The sequence below is a fragment of the Camelina sativa genome, unplaced genomic scaffold (assembly GCF_000633955.1).
Source record: "Camelina sativa cultivar DH55 unplaced genomic scaffold, Cs unpScaffold00651, whole genome shotgun sequence".
Lineage (NCBI taxonomy): Eukaryota > Viridiplantae > Streptophyta > Magnoliopsida > Brassicales > Brassicaceae > Camelina > Camelina sativa.
This window is the reverse complement of record NW_010921790.1, coordinates 18,756-33,393: the sequence shown is the minus strand read 5'-3', so window position 1 is coordinate 33,393 and position 14,638 is coordinate 18,756. Positions and strand designations below refer to the sequence as shown.

Genomic DNA, 14,638 nt, shown 5'->3' with positions numbered 1-14,638 from the left:
CAGATTCTTCTCTTTTTTTTCCTTCTTTTTTTTTGTTTTTTTTTTAAAAGATAGAAGATGAATAGATAGAAAATGAAAGAAAGAAGATGGAAAGATAGACGATGAAAGAAAGAAAATAAAAAGATGGATAGATTGATTTTGATTAAAAGAATACCAAAAGTCCTTGAGCGGGCTCTGATACCACTTGATGTGATTCTCCCAAGGAATCGACGCTCTAAGGTAGGTAGACTGATAATTCTCGAACTCCGACGGCTCGCGAAGCTGGATGATAAGGTGTGAGATGAACTCGAAAATTCTTATGCCCCAAACTCTCTTAAAAAAAAACCAAACAAAATAAGGCGGTGGAACTTTAGATTGAAGCTTCACGGAGACAGAAGACAAGGCGTGAGACGAATCCCAAAAGTCCTTGGGCCCTAGACTCTCTTATAAAGCCTCTTCAATCCTCAGCTAATGGCAACGTCAAGTGCGGCGGAGTCACTTGATATACCGAAAACTCTTTGATGTAACCCACCAAGGAGAACTCTTTGATGTAACCTACCAAGGAGAAAGAACAAGTTCCAAAAGGAACAAAGGAGTTTTCCACTCTCAAATAAAAGAGAAAATATTTCTTGGATTCATTTCTCAAATGAGATTACATGTGTTTATAAAGAGATAAGAAACTTGGTAACAAAGCCAAGTATTAATTCTTGAAACTAAAAGACTATAAAGATAGTAAGTTGAATGAAGATCCAACTCTTGGTGCATGTTTCCCTTCCTCTAAAGTGACTCTTGATCTTTATTTTCATCACTCCTCTTTGACCACAGAATAAAGGGATTATTTTGGGCTTCCTTGGACTTGAATTAGACTCAAAGTGGGTTGGACTTGATAGATATTGTCCCCAATATAATTTCTCATGGTCTCTTTGACCATAAGCTCTTGTTTTTAACCCATTAAATGCATCGTTGAACTTCTTTCCCTTTGACTTCTTGGTCCAATTTGATGATGGAAAAAACATGGGCTGTATGATTTTCTTCACATTGGGTTTAGTAAAAAACACTCCTGGTTGCTATACATAATTCTGGAAGCTCTTAAACCAATTGGACCTAAAACTCTTTAAGTGTAGAACTAGATTCACCTCCTTTGGCAAATGGAGTGTATCCTCGTGTTCCATGGGTCAAATCTTCTGTTCCTTAGCTTGTTGGAAACATAAGAGATTCAGTAACATCTTACACTTGGTTTCGTGTCGAAATTATTGCTGAGTTGGTATGTGTAACACGATCTTTAGCTCAGATGCGAAACTGGGATTGGGATAGATCCACTGACTTGAAATATCCATATCTTTCACATATGAACTGATTTCAATGTGATTCCAATTCTTCATGGTTCTGTAGTGGATCAAGATTCCAGAACAATTTGGTTCATAGTTTGAATCCTTCTGACTTGGTCTTAATACTCTGTTTAATGCTCGTAGGTCTAAATCGCGTAGCCATAAGTTCACCTGATTTGTAAAATGAATAACTCCTTCATCCGAACTCTGATTGGACTGATTCCACCTCGAGATATGCTCCAGATTAGGTAAGAATGTATCCCAAATAGTCTTTTGGCTGGAAGAATTGATCTTCGACTTCGTTCGTGTTTAACAAGACTCAAAGATCTTCTTGGATTGTCTCATGATCATATCACATGATTCCCTACTAATCAAATATTTTCTCTTCTGTAATCTGTTTAGGTAAATTTGTATAAGCCTCACTCAAAAAGGACAGAGACAAGAGACATACTAAAAATGTATGTTGAAAGAAGGCTACACTTAGACAATGGTTTCTGACAAATAAGCAAAGAGTCTCATAACTGATATTTGGGTTTCTTCTGTAACAAGTATTGTTTGTTTATCACCATATTCTGATCATTAGCTTCTTATTCTCGACCAGGTTCATATCTTTATACTAATTTTAATACTCAAAAAAATTTCCATTCACAGGTTCAAGTTATATGGTTATAAAATCACATTACATTGATAAATACTGGCGATTGAAGAAGTTAATCATTGGATTCAAGTAGGTGACAGAACACAAAAGTAAGACAATCGTCAATACTCTTCTTTTGCTACATGGGGGATAGAAAAGGTGAATTTCAGGTATTTTAATCAACTTCGGATATCCAATGCCAAGTTCGAATTTCGGGTACACCCTAAAGTACCCGAATTTGAAACATCCAACATGAATCCAACCCGATTATATAAGATATCCAATCAAATTTTATATGTGTACATCCGAACATCTGAAAATTCATACCTGAACACAGTCAGATACCTGAATGGCTAATAAATGGTATGGTAATACTAACAATGTTTGGATTAAGCCACTTTATTATATTACTAGGAAAAGAAAAGTTATTATCTTTTTTTTTATATATACGAGTTGTAGATTGAAAAAGAATATTGAATTGATATTATTTCGTTCAGAAGAATAATCTATAATAGACCATATATGAATTACTTAATTTTTTATTTTGCCAACACCATAAATATTAGAATATTATACATGTCGAAAAATTTATGTACCACAAAAATTGTGATGTGGTATCATATATATATTATCACAGAAATAAATCTAAAATATCAGTTCGGTTAAATAACTTAGATTTATTTATGATATGGTATTATATAAATTATCCAAAAAAAATTTCCTTCATATTTTTTTTATATATTTTACAGTTATTTCCTTAATCGAGTCTTTATTAATGAATTTTTGGTGGAAAAAAATTTCTAGCCTAGAGATATATCCTGGATAGCATTATACAAATTACAATATTCAAAGAAGATAATCAGGGTTTTCAAGGTTTAGAAAAATTTAATGATGCTTTGTTTGCAAAACATGCATGGCGACTTATTCAAGACTTATTCAATATATGAATTCTCTCTATATGCCCGTATTATAAAAGCTCAATACTTTAAAGATGACTCTATCTTGGACAGTAAAAATCGCAAAATACAGTTTATGGTTGGGCTTCACTATTATTGGGAATTTTACTATTAAAAACAGGTACACGATAAAATGTTGGAGATGGTAAAAAAATTCGAGTGTAAGATAAATGGTAAAAGCTCCACGTGGTAAGATAAATGGTTATTTTTTAATTTTTTTTTCAACAAATGATTATTTATAAATGAGAAAAATGTTAATTAAATCATAAACTTACCCAAAAACACCATTTAAACTCCAAAATTTGTCTCAGGCCATTTAAATCATCTAATTTTGTTGCCAATTTTAATTAAACATCAAAGTTTACCAAAAACGCCAATATATACATGTCGTAAAATTGGATAACAAAGCAACAACAAATTCTGATTCAACAGACTTTATTTCTGTCAACAACAGACTCTGATACAACTTCTTGAGCGTCAGCCTCCGGAGCTCCAACTTCTTCTTTAATCTCAGCCTCCGGAGCTCCAACTCCTTCTCTAACCTCAGCCTCCGGAGCTCAAACTCCTTCTCTAACCTCAGCCTCTGGGCTCCAACTCCTCCTACCTCGGCCTCTAGAGCTTTATACATATTTAGACTATTTGATTCATCTTGCGGTGGATCTTTAATTCTTTCTCCAACAAACGTAATCACACCATTGTATCAGAATCTGTTGTTGCTCTGTTACCCAATTTTACAACATGTATATTTTGGCATTTTTAATAAACTTTGATGTTTAATTAGAATTGACAACAAAACTAAATGATTTAAATGGCCCGAGGCAAAGCTCATGATTTAAACGGCGTTTTTAGGTAAGTTAAATGGGCAATAAATATGATTTGGGTCAAGCCAGCTTAAAGGACTCTAGAAAAAGCCGTAAAATCGCATTGAACATTTCAATTCTATTATAATCCCCTAATTAAAGAAAAATTTCTGGAAAAATGGGGAAAACGAAGCGATACTGGTTACTCAAAACAGAGCCAAGTGAGTGGTCATGGTCAGACCAAGAAGCAAACGGTGGCATCAGCAAATGGGACGGTGTCAAGAACAAACAAGCTCAGAAGAATCTAAAGTCCATGACTTTAGGCGATCTCTGTTTCTTCTACCATTCCGGAACCAAATCGAGATGCGTCGTTGGTGTGGTGGAGGTATCGCGTGAATGGTACACCGATGATGATGATGAAGGAGCGGTAGATGTGAAAGGGGTTGGTGAGATGAGGAAATGCGTGGATTTGAAGGAGATGAAAGGAGACAAAGGGATTAAGGATTTTGTTTTGTTCAGACAGCCGAGGTTGTCTGTTGTTCCGGTTGAGGAAGATGTTTGGAAAAAGATTTGTGAATTGGGAAATGGGTTTTGTGGAGATGGTAAGGAAGATTGTGAAAGCAGTGATGAGTCTTGAATTGGATCTGTTTTTTTTTTTGTATATGCGATTGAATGATTGATTCATCGTGTTGTTTTACCATTAGATGTCAGTATCTCTTTGTTTTTCTCTTAACTTGGCTGACGCATTTGGTCGAACATGTGGTGTGCAAGCCAAACTACTAGGTTAATTTGTTTTTGCCAAGTTAATCAAAAAACTTTAAAAATATTTTAGAAGATTAAATCGTTTAAGAAAATTAAGAATATTTTAGAAGATTAATTTAATAAAATTGTAAAGATTTTAGAAGATTTATAAATAACACAAAATTGTTTTGCCTTCAGTTTATTTTTAATTTAACTCCAAATTTTTTTATTAAAACACAGTCTGGGATTGCGACATTCACCCAAATACGTATTAGTTCCACCTTGGATTAGTTTGGGATTTACCGTGGATTAGTTTCACTTTTACGGTTTTACCCAAATAAATACAGTAGTAAAAATATGTATGTTTTTTTTCTACCTTGTATTTCTTGTCCGTTGTGCGGTTTTTAGTATCCCTTTTATATTTTACCATGCCAAAAGTTAAAAAAAAAAAAATTGAACACAATAATTTATTTTCCTGGTTGGTAATTGGTAAATTAAGCATAAGAAAAAGACAGAATATCCCAGCGAACATAATCTGACGAAAGGAGACAATTTTTTTGGGGTCAAATCCGAAGAAGACGAAAAAGGTACGAACACTTTCTCTCTCGCTGATCGTGTTTGTCTCTCAATTTCAATCTTCTCGGCTCATTTCTGATTTGTCTCTTCCCTAAATCCCTTGTTAAGTTAGTAATCTTTTGAGTAACAAATTAGGGCTTTAACGAGGAAGAACATCGCCTTAAGGTTGTTTCAAGGTGAATGCTTTTTTGATTTTATGAGTTCTGGGTTTTGTTAAGAGTCTGCTTTTATATCTTCTTAGCTTTCCATCTGCTCAAAAGTCTTGAAATTTCCAAGCAAGTTATTTACTTTGTCAAAGTGTTGATCTTCTGCAGATCAAAAGTATGGATCTTAATTTAGATGAGAATGAGATTCTAAAGGCTCGGATCAAACAACTTGAACTTGGTACGTTTTCTCAATTTCTCAACTGCAATTTCTTTTGTGTGCTTCTCTTGGTGGTAGTAGTTATTTAGGCCTTGGACATGTTTCTAGGCTTGTAGAAATGGGTTTTTTAGTCTTACGTTTTTGCTTCTCTGCAGCCTTCTTCAAGTTTCTTCTGCTGCATTTGCCTTCTCAGATGCAAAAGATGATTCTTTTTAGTTTTTTTACTTATGTTTTCTTCTTATAATCTTGATATTGAGTTAGTTCATTGCAAATGGTATAAGAAACATATGAAGACATCATCACTTGTTACACTCTCAGAAATTCTTCCCTTTCTCTTTTGGGTTATGTACTTAATTTGTCCTTGGCTACTGTGTGCGTTATGCTTTTTTGAAGTATTATCTATCATGGTTTTCTGAGACTCCATTTCACTTCTGCATCTTGATTACCTGATATATGTTGAGTTTTACCACTTGTATTTCTTATTACTAGAGCGTAATGAACTACAGAAAGATATTGAACAGTTGTGCATGCAACAAGGTGGACCTAGCATTCTTGGTGTGGCTACTCGGATGCATTTCCAGAGGTGTCTTATTTTCTATCCCACTTCCTTATTAGATTTAAGTTCCTTATTCAGCAATTGAATGCTACCTTATTTTTCCCTTCACCTCATAGATATTGTTGGATATGGCTCTAATAGGACAGCTAGCTTGGAGCAGGAGTTAGAGAGCTTAAANTTATGAGTTCTGGGTTTTGTTAAGAATCTGCTTTTATATCTTCTTAGCTTTCCATCTGCTCAAAAGTCTTGAAATTTCCAAGCAAGTTATTTACTTTGTCAAAGTGTTGTTGATCTTCTGCAGATCAAAAGTATGGATCTTAATTTAGATGAGAATGAGATTCTAAAGGCTCGAATCAAACAACTTGAACTTGGTACGTTTTCTCAATTTCTCAACTGTAGTTTCTTTTTGTGTATTTCTCTTGGTGGTACTAGTTATTTAGACCTTGGACATGTTTCTAGGCTTGTAGAAATGGTTTTTTAGTCTTACGTTTTTGCTTCTCTGCAGCCTTCTTCAAGTGTATTCTGCTGCATTTTGCCTTCTCTGATGCAAAAGATTATTTTTCTCTTTTAGTTATTTACTTGTGTTTTCTTCTAATAAACTTGATATTGAGTTAGTTTATAGCAAATGGTGTATGACGACATCATCACTTGTTACACTTTCAGAAATTCTTCCCTTTCTCTTTTGGGTTATGCACTTAATTTGACCTTGGCTACTCTGTGCGTTATGCTTTTGTGAAGATATTATCTATCATGGTTTTTTGAGACTCCATTTTACTTCTGCATCTTGATTACCTGATATATGTTGAGTCTGACCACTAGTATTTCTTATAACTAGAGCGTAGTGAACTATAGAAAGATATTGAACAGTTGTGCATGCAACAAGGTGGACCTAGAATTCTTGGTGTGGCTACTCGGATGCATTTCCAGAGGTGTCTTATTTTCTATCCCACTTCCTTATTAGATTTAAGTTCCTTATTCAGCAATTGAATGCTACCTTATTTTTCCCTTCACCTCATAGATATTGTTGGGTATTGCTCTAATAGGACAGCTAGCTTGGAGCAGGAGTTAGAGAGCTTAAAACTGAAGTTGGCTGCTTGCACAAGAGAGAAAAACAATCTTCTAGAGGAGCTTGCAGAAGCTTATCGTGTAAAAGTGAGTATCTTTGACGTTTTTTTTTTGAAACAAATGCTTTTGATTTTAAGAATATTCAGAAGCAAATTCTTACAAGCTGTCTCTTCAGGCTCAGTTAGCAGATTTACATGCTGGAGAAGTAGCAAAGGTCTCTCTCATTTCATACTAATTTCTAGTCAGCTTTCTTTTGTAGAACTTATCCTCTTAACACTAGATATTCTGATGCATTCTTTCACTTCCAGAACTTGGACGCAGAAAAGCAAGTTAGGTATTTCCAGGGTTCTGTGGCTGCTGCTTTTTCTGAAAGAGATAAATCAGTAATGGAGGTATAAGAGTATTCCATCTTAGTCTATGGGAAGAAGAAAATGTAATTTTAAGAATGTGTTCTTACTTACATTTTAATGTTTTCCCAACTTCGGACAGGCCGAGAAAGCTACAGAGAACGCTGAAATTATGTCACAGAGACTTGGTGAAACTGAGAAGCGGTAATTGTGACCCTGTTCACCCTTTTACTAGTTTTCCTTTCTATAATAAAAATGATGCTTGCATCTACTGATCTGAATCTCTCTTGGAAGCCATGTTCTCCAACTGTTCTATGTTTCTGCCCCGAAGAAGTTAACAAAATAGAATTGTTAATATCTAAGTCTGCATTTAATACTGGACAGACATACAATTTGCATTATGCGTACTCATAGCCTTATGTTACTTATATCTTCCACCGTTCCTTGTTTGGTCCCTGGTGATGGTAAGACAGGTTGGAAGAACTCAGCTCAGATTGTCTTGCACAGAAGAGACNTACTAGTTATTTAGACCTTGGACATGTTTCTAGGCTTGTAGAAATGGTTTTTTAGTCTTACGTTTTTGCTTCTCTGCAGCCTTCTTCAAGTGTATTCTGCTGCATTTTGCCTTCTCTGATGCAAAAGATTATTTTTCTCTTTTAGTTATTTACTTGTGTTTTCTTCTAATAAACTTGATATTGAGTTAGTTTATAGCAAATGGTGTATGACGACATCATCACTTGTTACACTTTCAGAAATTCTTCCCTTTCTCTTTTGGGTTATGCACTTAATTTGACCTTGGCTACTCTGTGCGTTATGCTTTTGTGAAGATATTATCTATCATGGTTTTTTGAGACTCCATTTTACTTCTGCATCTTGATTACCTGATATATGTTGAGTCTGACCACTAGTATTTCTTATAACTAGAGCGTAGTGAACTATAGAAAGATATTGAACAGTTGTGCATGCAACAAGGTGGACCTAGAATTCTTGGTGTGGCTACTCGGATGCATTTCCAGAGGTGTCTTATTTTCTATCCCACTTCCTTATTAGATTTAAGTTCCTTATTCAGCAATTGAATGCTACCTTATTTTTCCCTTCACCTCATAGATATTGTTGGGTATTGCTCTAATAGGACAGCTAGCTTGGAGCAGGAGTTAGAGAGCTTAAAACTGAAGTTGGCTGCTTGCACAAGAGAGAAAAACAATCTTCTAGAGGAGCTTGCAGAAGCTTATCGTGTAAAAGTGAGTATCTTTGACGTTTTTTTTTTGAAACAAATGCTTTTGATTTTAAGAATATTCAGAAGCAAATTCTTACAAGCTGTCTCTTCAGGCTCAGTTAGCAGATTTACATGCTGGAGAAGTAGCAAAGGTCTCTCTCATTTCATACTAATTTCTAGTCAGCTTTCTTTTGTAGAACTTATCCTCTTAACACTAGATATTCTGATGCATTCTTTCACTTCCAGAACTTGGACGCAGAAAAGCAAGTTAGGTATTTCCAGGGTTCTGTGGCTGCTGCTTTTTCTGAAAGAGATAAATCAGTAATGGAGGTATAAGAGTATTCCATCTTAGTCTATGGGAAGAAGAAAATGTAATTTTAAGAATGTGTTCTTACTTACATTTTAATGTTTTCCCAACTTCGGACAGGCCGAGAAAGCTACAGAGAACGCTGAAATTATGTCACAGAGACTTGGTGAAACTGAGGAGCGGTAATTGTGACCCTGTTCACCCTTTTACTAGTTTTCCTTTCTATAATAAAAATGATGCTTGCATCTACTGATCTGAATCTCTCTTGGAAGCCATGTTCTCCAACTGTTCTATGTTTCTGCCCCGAAGAAGTTAACAAAATAGAATTGTTAATATCTAAGTCTGCATTTAATACTGGACAGACATACAATTTGCATTATGCGTACTCATAGCCTTATGTTACTTATATCTTCCACCGTTCCTTGTTTGGTCCCTGGTGATGGTAAGACAGGTTGGAAGAACTCAGCTCAGATTGTCTTGCACAGAAGAGACTAAATGACACATTGCAAGCTGACTTGGCAAAACTTGAAGAACAGACTAGAACATATGCAGAAGTAAATATTTCTCTCTTGTCTTAACAGGACCATCCCTAATAGTCTATTCCTTTTTATTCCCCTTGTTTTTGTTTTCTCTTAAAAGTCCCCAACTTCCAATCTGTATATTTGACTTGCCTCAGTCTATCACAGTTTTTTAATCTTCATGATTGTCGGTGACTAAATTGTTGCATGTGTTGACCTCTATTCTCTCTCTCTCTCTCTCTCTCCCTGTTCAGGTGATTGAGAAGTTCTTTGATATTCGTAAAGCTTCGCTCTGTGAGTCCCTTGAAATGAGTTTGCCTGATAAATGTGCAAGTTTATTGGATGATCCTATAGAATCATGGACTTTCAATGATCCTTCAACATCAGAATATGTAGTAAGTTTCTGAAAACATCTTCAATCCTTTTTTTCCGTGGACACTATCTCAGAGTAAAGCTACTTATTTCGGCATTTGAGTGTTGACTGTTCACCATTGGCTGGTAAAGTTGGTTCAAATAGAAGTTTTTTTGTCTGATTTCGATAACTATGCAAATAGTAGTAAAGTCAAAACTATGCAACATATTGAGATTTTGTACTTAGCAACGATGTAAAAGTTAGCGTTTACAAAATTTACTATAGTTTGGTTTGTCTAAGAAGAAGAGTTGGTGTTTTTATATAATTTTTATGGAGTTAAATCAATATCGGTTCTTGTGAATTTTAAATCATGATTTTATTCGAAGCATAGACAATCCAATTGGCCAATTTTAATAATGATCAAATATCTTGGACTTTATTTGCATTCATGTTTATATTCTCTACTGTGCTTATTCTAAATCTCCTATTCGTTTCCATCAACCCCCAAGAAAAAAAACATAGTAAGATTAAAAAATAACAAGGAAATAGATAATTTCTAGGAAGTATAAGTGTATCATTACGATGATTTGTTGTTTCTATCTGCTATTTGAACAACTCTTTTCAGACAGGCTGCAGTGGAAGGAGAGTTGAGATCGGTTAAAAACACTGTGGATAATCTTCAGAGTAAATTACGAGTGGTATGTTATCCTTTCTTTCCTCATCTGTTCATCTTCAAGTATTAAGAACCTAGATGCAGCATTCACTAACCGCTGATATTTGTTACTCTAGGGCTTAGAGATTGAGAATCATTTGAAGAAGAGGGTTCGTGCGTTGAAAAAGAAGAATGTGGGTAGTCAATGCATAATAATTTCTGAAGTCGAGGATTATTAATCTTACCCTTTGAGGTGTCACTAATTAACTTGCATACAGATTGTTGCAGACGGGATGATCGTTAATGGCATTACAGACATGCGACATCATCATTCTCAACTGAGGGCCTACATCATTGATTTACTTAATGAGGAAGGACTATACATTAAATCGCTTTCCAAAAATCTAGAAGAAAAACTTAAGCTTTACTCATCGGAGATACAGGATGTAGTGCCACTACAACATGATATGAAGCCTGATGAATCTGAATGCCGGGATGTGCATATAACCACAGTTGTTGAATCTTCCCAAGTAACTAAGGTGTGATTGCTGGCAGATTTTGCTAAAAATAATCCTCTTTTTGGTCTGCATTTTACGTCAGTATATCTTGTGTTCTTTTTAGGAAGGCATAATTTTGGATTTCCTTATCATTTGTTTGGTTAGCTCAAACTGACATCGATGCCTGCACCTACTAATTTAATATTTCTAGATCCTAATTCCTCAATGTAAATGGCGTTAACTTTTGCCTTTCTTTTTTTGCGGACAAGCAGCATCTTACTTGATCTCTTATACAATGTGAAAGTTGTTGGAGCTATTATCTGAGATTTGGATAATTACTGTCTCATACAATTTGTCATAATTTTTTGTTTGTTGTAAGAGCGTTTCTCTTTTGAATGCAGCTTGCGGAATCTAGTATTGCCAAAATCATGGGTGAAAGTGGAGGGGATGCATCTGAAGCCTTTGCACAAGCATTACAAGAGAAGGTTATTCTCATTTCTTAGTGATAAAAGCAAGAAATTATATTTTCCGGATTCAGGTTACCCTAGCGGAGATTGGATTCATAACAAAATATTATCGCATGTACGATTGTACCGTGACTGTTAATTAGTCTTCAGTTTTTATGGAAGAAACAATTCTCGGGTGTCTTTTTTTCCTTTTTAGTCATTTGGAGTACCATATATCATTTCTTTTTGCTGGCATAATGTGTATTTTTCCATCCTTTCCGATGTATTGTTAGGTTGGCGCTCTGTTACTTCTATCACAGCAGGAAGAGAGACATTTACATGAAGAAAATGTCAATGCAGCTCTCCAGCAGAAAGTAGATGAGCTTCAAAGAAATGTCTTGCAGGTTTCTTTTTCCTACACTAAATTGTTTCAAGCTGTCAAGTTAGAAAAAGTATAACCTGTTTGACTCCTACAACCAGTTCTGAGTCACTTTAAATATTCTTTTAGGTTACCAACGAAAAGGTGAGAACCCTTATGGAGTTAGCACAACTACGTCAGGAATATCAGTCGCTAAGAGAGTACGAATACTTTCCTTTGCTTATAACCTTTCTATCAGATTTGTCCTAGTTTGTTTTGTTGCCTGAAGCTCCTTTTCTGGTGCTTACATGTTACACACATAGTATATTCTGATATGTGTGCTACTACTCTCTTTATCATTCTGTCAGGTCTTAGGCTGTTTCCGGTACCTGGAATATATAGTAATATTGGCAATTTAATACATACTGTAATTGAAGGTTAGATATTGCATGTTCTGTAAATGGTCTAGGCAGTCTTTTTGAAACCATTTTGCCTCTATCATCTGATTCAAACTCGGGGATTTTCTTTTGTAATACTGTTTTCTTGTACCTGCCATGCTAGTGATATTTCTTTGGGATATACTGTTATTATAAATGTCACATTTGGGCTCTTGAGTTTATGTAGAGGATAAATGTTAAATTCCTCTAAAAATACTATATTCTTACCAGCAAAATGAGTGGTACAAGAGAGGAAGAAACGACAGGAAACAGTGGCAAGATATCTATCACCAATGAGAAAGAGGGAAGACTAAAGAATATGTGGAAGAAGTCTTACTTAAATCGTTGGATCGACCCAAGTGCAAGAGGCGGAGGTCACTTGAACACTGAAGCAGATTATGCCAGTAACATTGATTATGCAAGGTTTGTCATCCCTCACTGGCAAATATTTTCTTTTGTGGTTTCCTTTGTTTGTTTAATCATACTTGGAAAAATCTGCGATCAATTTGTTATTGTATTGGCAGAATGAAAGTCGAATACGCAGCTATAAAAGAGAGCCTGGAAAGCCTGGGACACTTGACGACGTCAATCCGCAGGCTTCGACTTGCGCTCTTGCAGGTAATTTCAGCACACTAGAGACTAAGTTTTTGGTTCCTTCCTGTTAAGCCAAATTTTAGAATGTACTGTTTTACAGGTTAAGGAGTCGAATGATACTGAAACAACTGAGAGAAGATGTGAAGTAGCGATTGCCAACATCCTCGTGGAGGCAACCCATTTGAAGACTGCCCTTGGTATCTCCATACCCATAAGCTGGTCAGCTGAATCAGACGTTGAATCTGTTGCTGACGGTGAATCGAGCTGTGAGAGGACGGATTCTGTTTCTGCTTCAGGATATGAGATGGTGGAGCTTGTTATTCTAGCTGCCGAGATAATGAAAGAACAAAACCATTGAAATTCATTCTTCGGTTCGCTGCCAGTATCTTTTGTTGGTCTGTGCATATGATTTATTGAGAATCCTTCTCATGGACATTAATTCTTCATTAGTCGTTAGGTTGGTTCAGTATTGTGGTTTGTTAATTTATAACTGGGTTGCTTTTTAACTTAGCATGCCTCTATATCTTTAATATAATCCCATCAGGAAATGATTCACAATAAATAATACAGATATGGTTTAGTTCTCAAGCATTGATTACAAGTTGAATCTCTTGAAGATGACCCATCTCCTTTGTTACCTCCAAGCTGAAGCTGGTTGACGAGTTCTTCATTAATGGATTAGTTACGGTCACTGTGTAATGTCCATGCAGCAAGGAAATCTCTGGAGAAAACCAGATTATTCGACCTTCTTCTTCATCATTATGCTCATGGTTTTGGATAGGAATCTCTGCAGGTCCTTGTTTCCACTCTTTGAGCAACTTGTCGATGAGATCCCCTGTTCCTGTGTTCTTGAAATCTTTATCCGCAAGCGTTAACTTGTTGAAACCGGACACCTCAGGCCCACCGTATATAATTATGCCTTTAACGGCAGGATGCGAGTAAGCTTCCCTCAGAATATCCTCCATGTATTTAACCTATAAAGGACATTAAACCATGGCTTGCTTGTCATATTATGTTAGCTCAAAGTTTCAAACTACCCAAGTGTGCATCGCATATATACCTGATCCGGGCACTTGGGCATATCAACCTCGGTAAGCCAAACCGGATAACCCAGAGAGCCTAATGTATCTAATGCGGATCTCATGTAAGCCAAGTTGGGCTGTTGCGGAGGAAAGTGACCTTGTGCTCCAATCCCTCCTTTGATTTCCATGTTTCCTGAGTATGAAACAATCTCTTCCATCTTCTTCTTCACGTTAACCGGACTCCCAATTATTTCATTAGCATATTCTAAGGTGTTGAACTCGTTCACGAACAATGGTATATCAGGATCAAGCTTGGATGCCAAAGAGAAGAAAATAGCTGAAGCATTTTTCCCAAGCATGTCCTCAAAGTAGCTGAAATGCACATTCTCATTCACCACATCCCATCCAATTAATCTCCCTTTATATCTCTTCATAACCGAGTTGATCCGGTTGAGTGTCACATTCTTCAAATCTTTAGGATCTGTTATCGTCTTAACCCAACTTGGCTGCCAGGTCTTATCGTCCCACAGGACCGTATGTCCTTTGACTAGAATCTTGTTTTCCTCTGCAAGTGTCATCATTCGATCAGCCAGTGAGTAGTTCTCTTGGCCTCTCACTGACTCAGTTGAATACCATTTCATTTCATTGGTAAACGAAGTTAGTCTAAACCGCGACACAAACCATTCTTTATATCTATCATTTTCCAAAATTAGGTAGTTCATAGCACAGCCAAGGAGAAATGATGGTTTGTTCTGTTCTATGGAAATCACTGATCCTTTTAATGAGCTTTCATTCGGAAAACTCACTTGAAATCTCACTTTGTTCTTCCGAATCTGCGTTATTTCTCAAAGTTTTAGATTGTTTCAAACGCTAATAAAACGTTTTGCATTA

At 35.9% G+C, this 14,638-nt stretch overlaps 3 protein-coding genes across 11 annotated transcripts in view; 2 read left to right on the top strand and 1 right to left on the bottom strand.

The window, feature by feature from the left end:
* Positions 1-3,440: 3,440 nt before the first annotated feature.
* LOC104773808 (thymocyte nuclear protein 1-like) lies at positions 3,441-4,526 on the top strand. Its single transcript, XM_010498473.2, has one exon. It carries the CDS (start codon positions 3,879-3,881, stop codon positions 4,335-4,337), a length of 459 nt encoding a protein of 152 aa, XP_010496775.1. The 5' UTR covers positions 3,441-3,878; the 3' UTR covers positions 4,338-4,526.
* Positions 4,527-4,937: 411 nt separating this feature from the next.
* Positions 4,938-13,251, top strand: LOC104773805 (myosin heavy chain, clone 203-like). 9 transcript variants are annotated; one of them, XM_010498461.2, is made up of 19 exons: positions 4,938-5,028; positions 5,153-5,193; positions 5,332-5,401; positions 5,870-5,963; positions 6,980-7,088; positions 7,177-7,215; positions 7,310-7,393; positions 7,491-7,552; positions 9,323-9,425; positions 9,644-9,784; positions 10,371-10,439; positions 10,531-10,587; positions 10,672-10,932; positions 11,292-11,375; positions 11,630-11,740; positions 11,845-11,915; positions 12,363-12,554; positions 12,656-12,749; positions 12,826-13,251. In XM_010498461.2, the coding sequence occupies exons 3-19, from the start codon at positions 5,341-5,343 to the stop codon at positions 13,081-13,083; spliced, it is 1,890 nt and encodes a 629-aa protein (XP_010496763.1). In that variant the 5' UTR covers positions 4,938-5,028; positions 5,153-5,193; positions 5,332-5,340; the 3' UTR covers positions 13,084-13,251. The 9 variants fall into 9 exon arrangements, with proteins under 9 accessions (XP_010496763.1, XP_010496770.1, XP_010496766.1 ...); XM_010498468.2 differs by having other exon boundaries at positions 12,809-12,978; XM_010498463.2 differs by having other exon boundaries at positions 4,962-5,028; positions 5,130-5,193.
* Positions 13,252-13,306: 55 nt separating this feature from the next.
* LOC104773807 (anti-sigma-I factor RsgI6-like) overlaps positions 13,307-14,638 on the bottom strand; it is a 3,235-nt gene continuing 1,903 nt past the window's right edge. The window contains exons 5-6 of the mRNA XM_010498471.2: positions 13,786-14,580; positions 13,307-13,699 (exon numbers count right to left, since the gene is read on the bottom strand). Coding sequence (XP_010496773.1) covers positions 13,310-13,699; positions 13,786-14,580 — 1,185 coding nt within the window. The 3' untranslated portion in view covers positions 13,307-13,309. The remainder of the gene's footprint in view (positions 13,700-13,785; positions 14,581-14,638) is intronic.

Excerpts from the sequence above, each read along its gene's own strand:
- LOC104773808 (XM_010498473.2), top strand. The coding sequence starts at position 3,879 with ATGGGGAAAACGAAGCGATACTGGTTACTCAAAACAGAGCCAAGTGAG.
- LOC104773805 (XM_010498461.2), top strand. The coding sequence starts at position 5,341 with ATGGATCTTAATTTAGATGAGAATGAGATTCTAAAGGCTCGGATCAAA. Across the intron at positions 11,376-11,629 it reads CACAAGCATTACAAGAGAAG|GTTGGCGCTCTGTTACTTCT; the intron begins GTTATTCTCATT and ends ATGTATTGTTAG. Across the intron at positions 11,916-12,362 it reads GAATATCAGTCGCTAAGAGA|CAAAATGAGTGGTACAAGAG; the intron begins GTACGAATACTT and ends TATTCTTACCAG.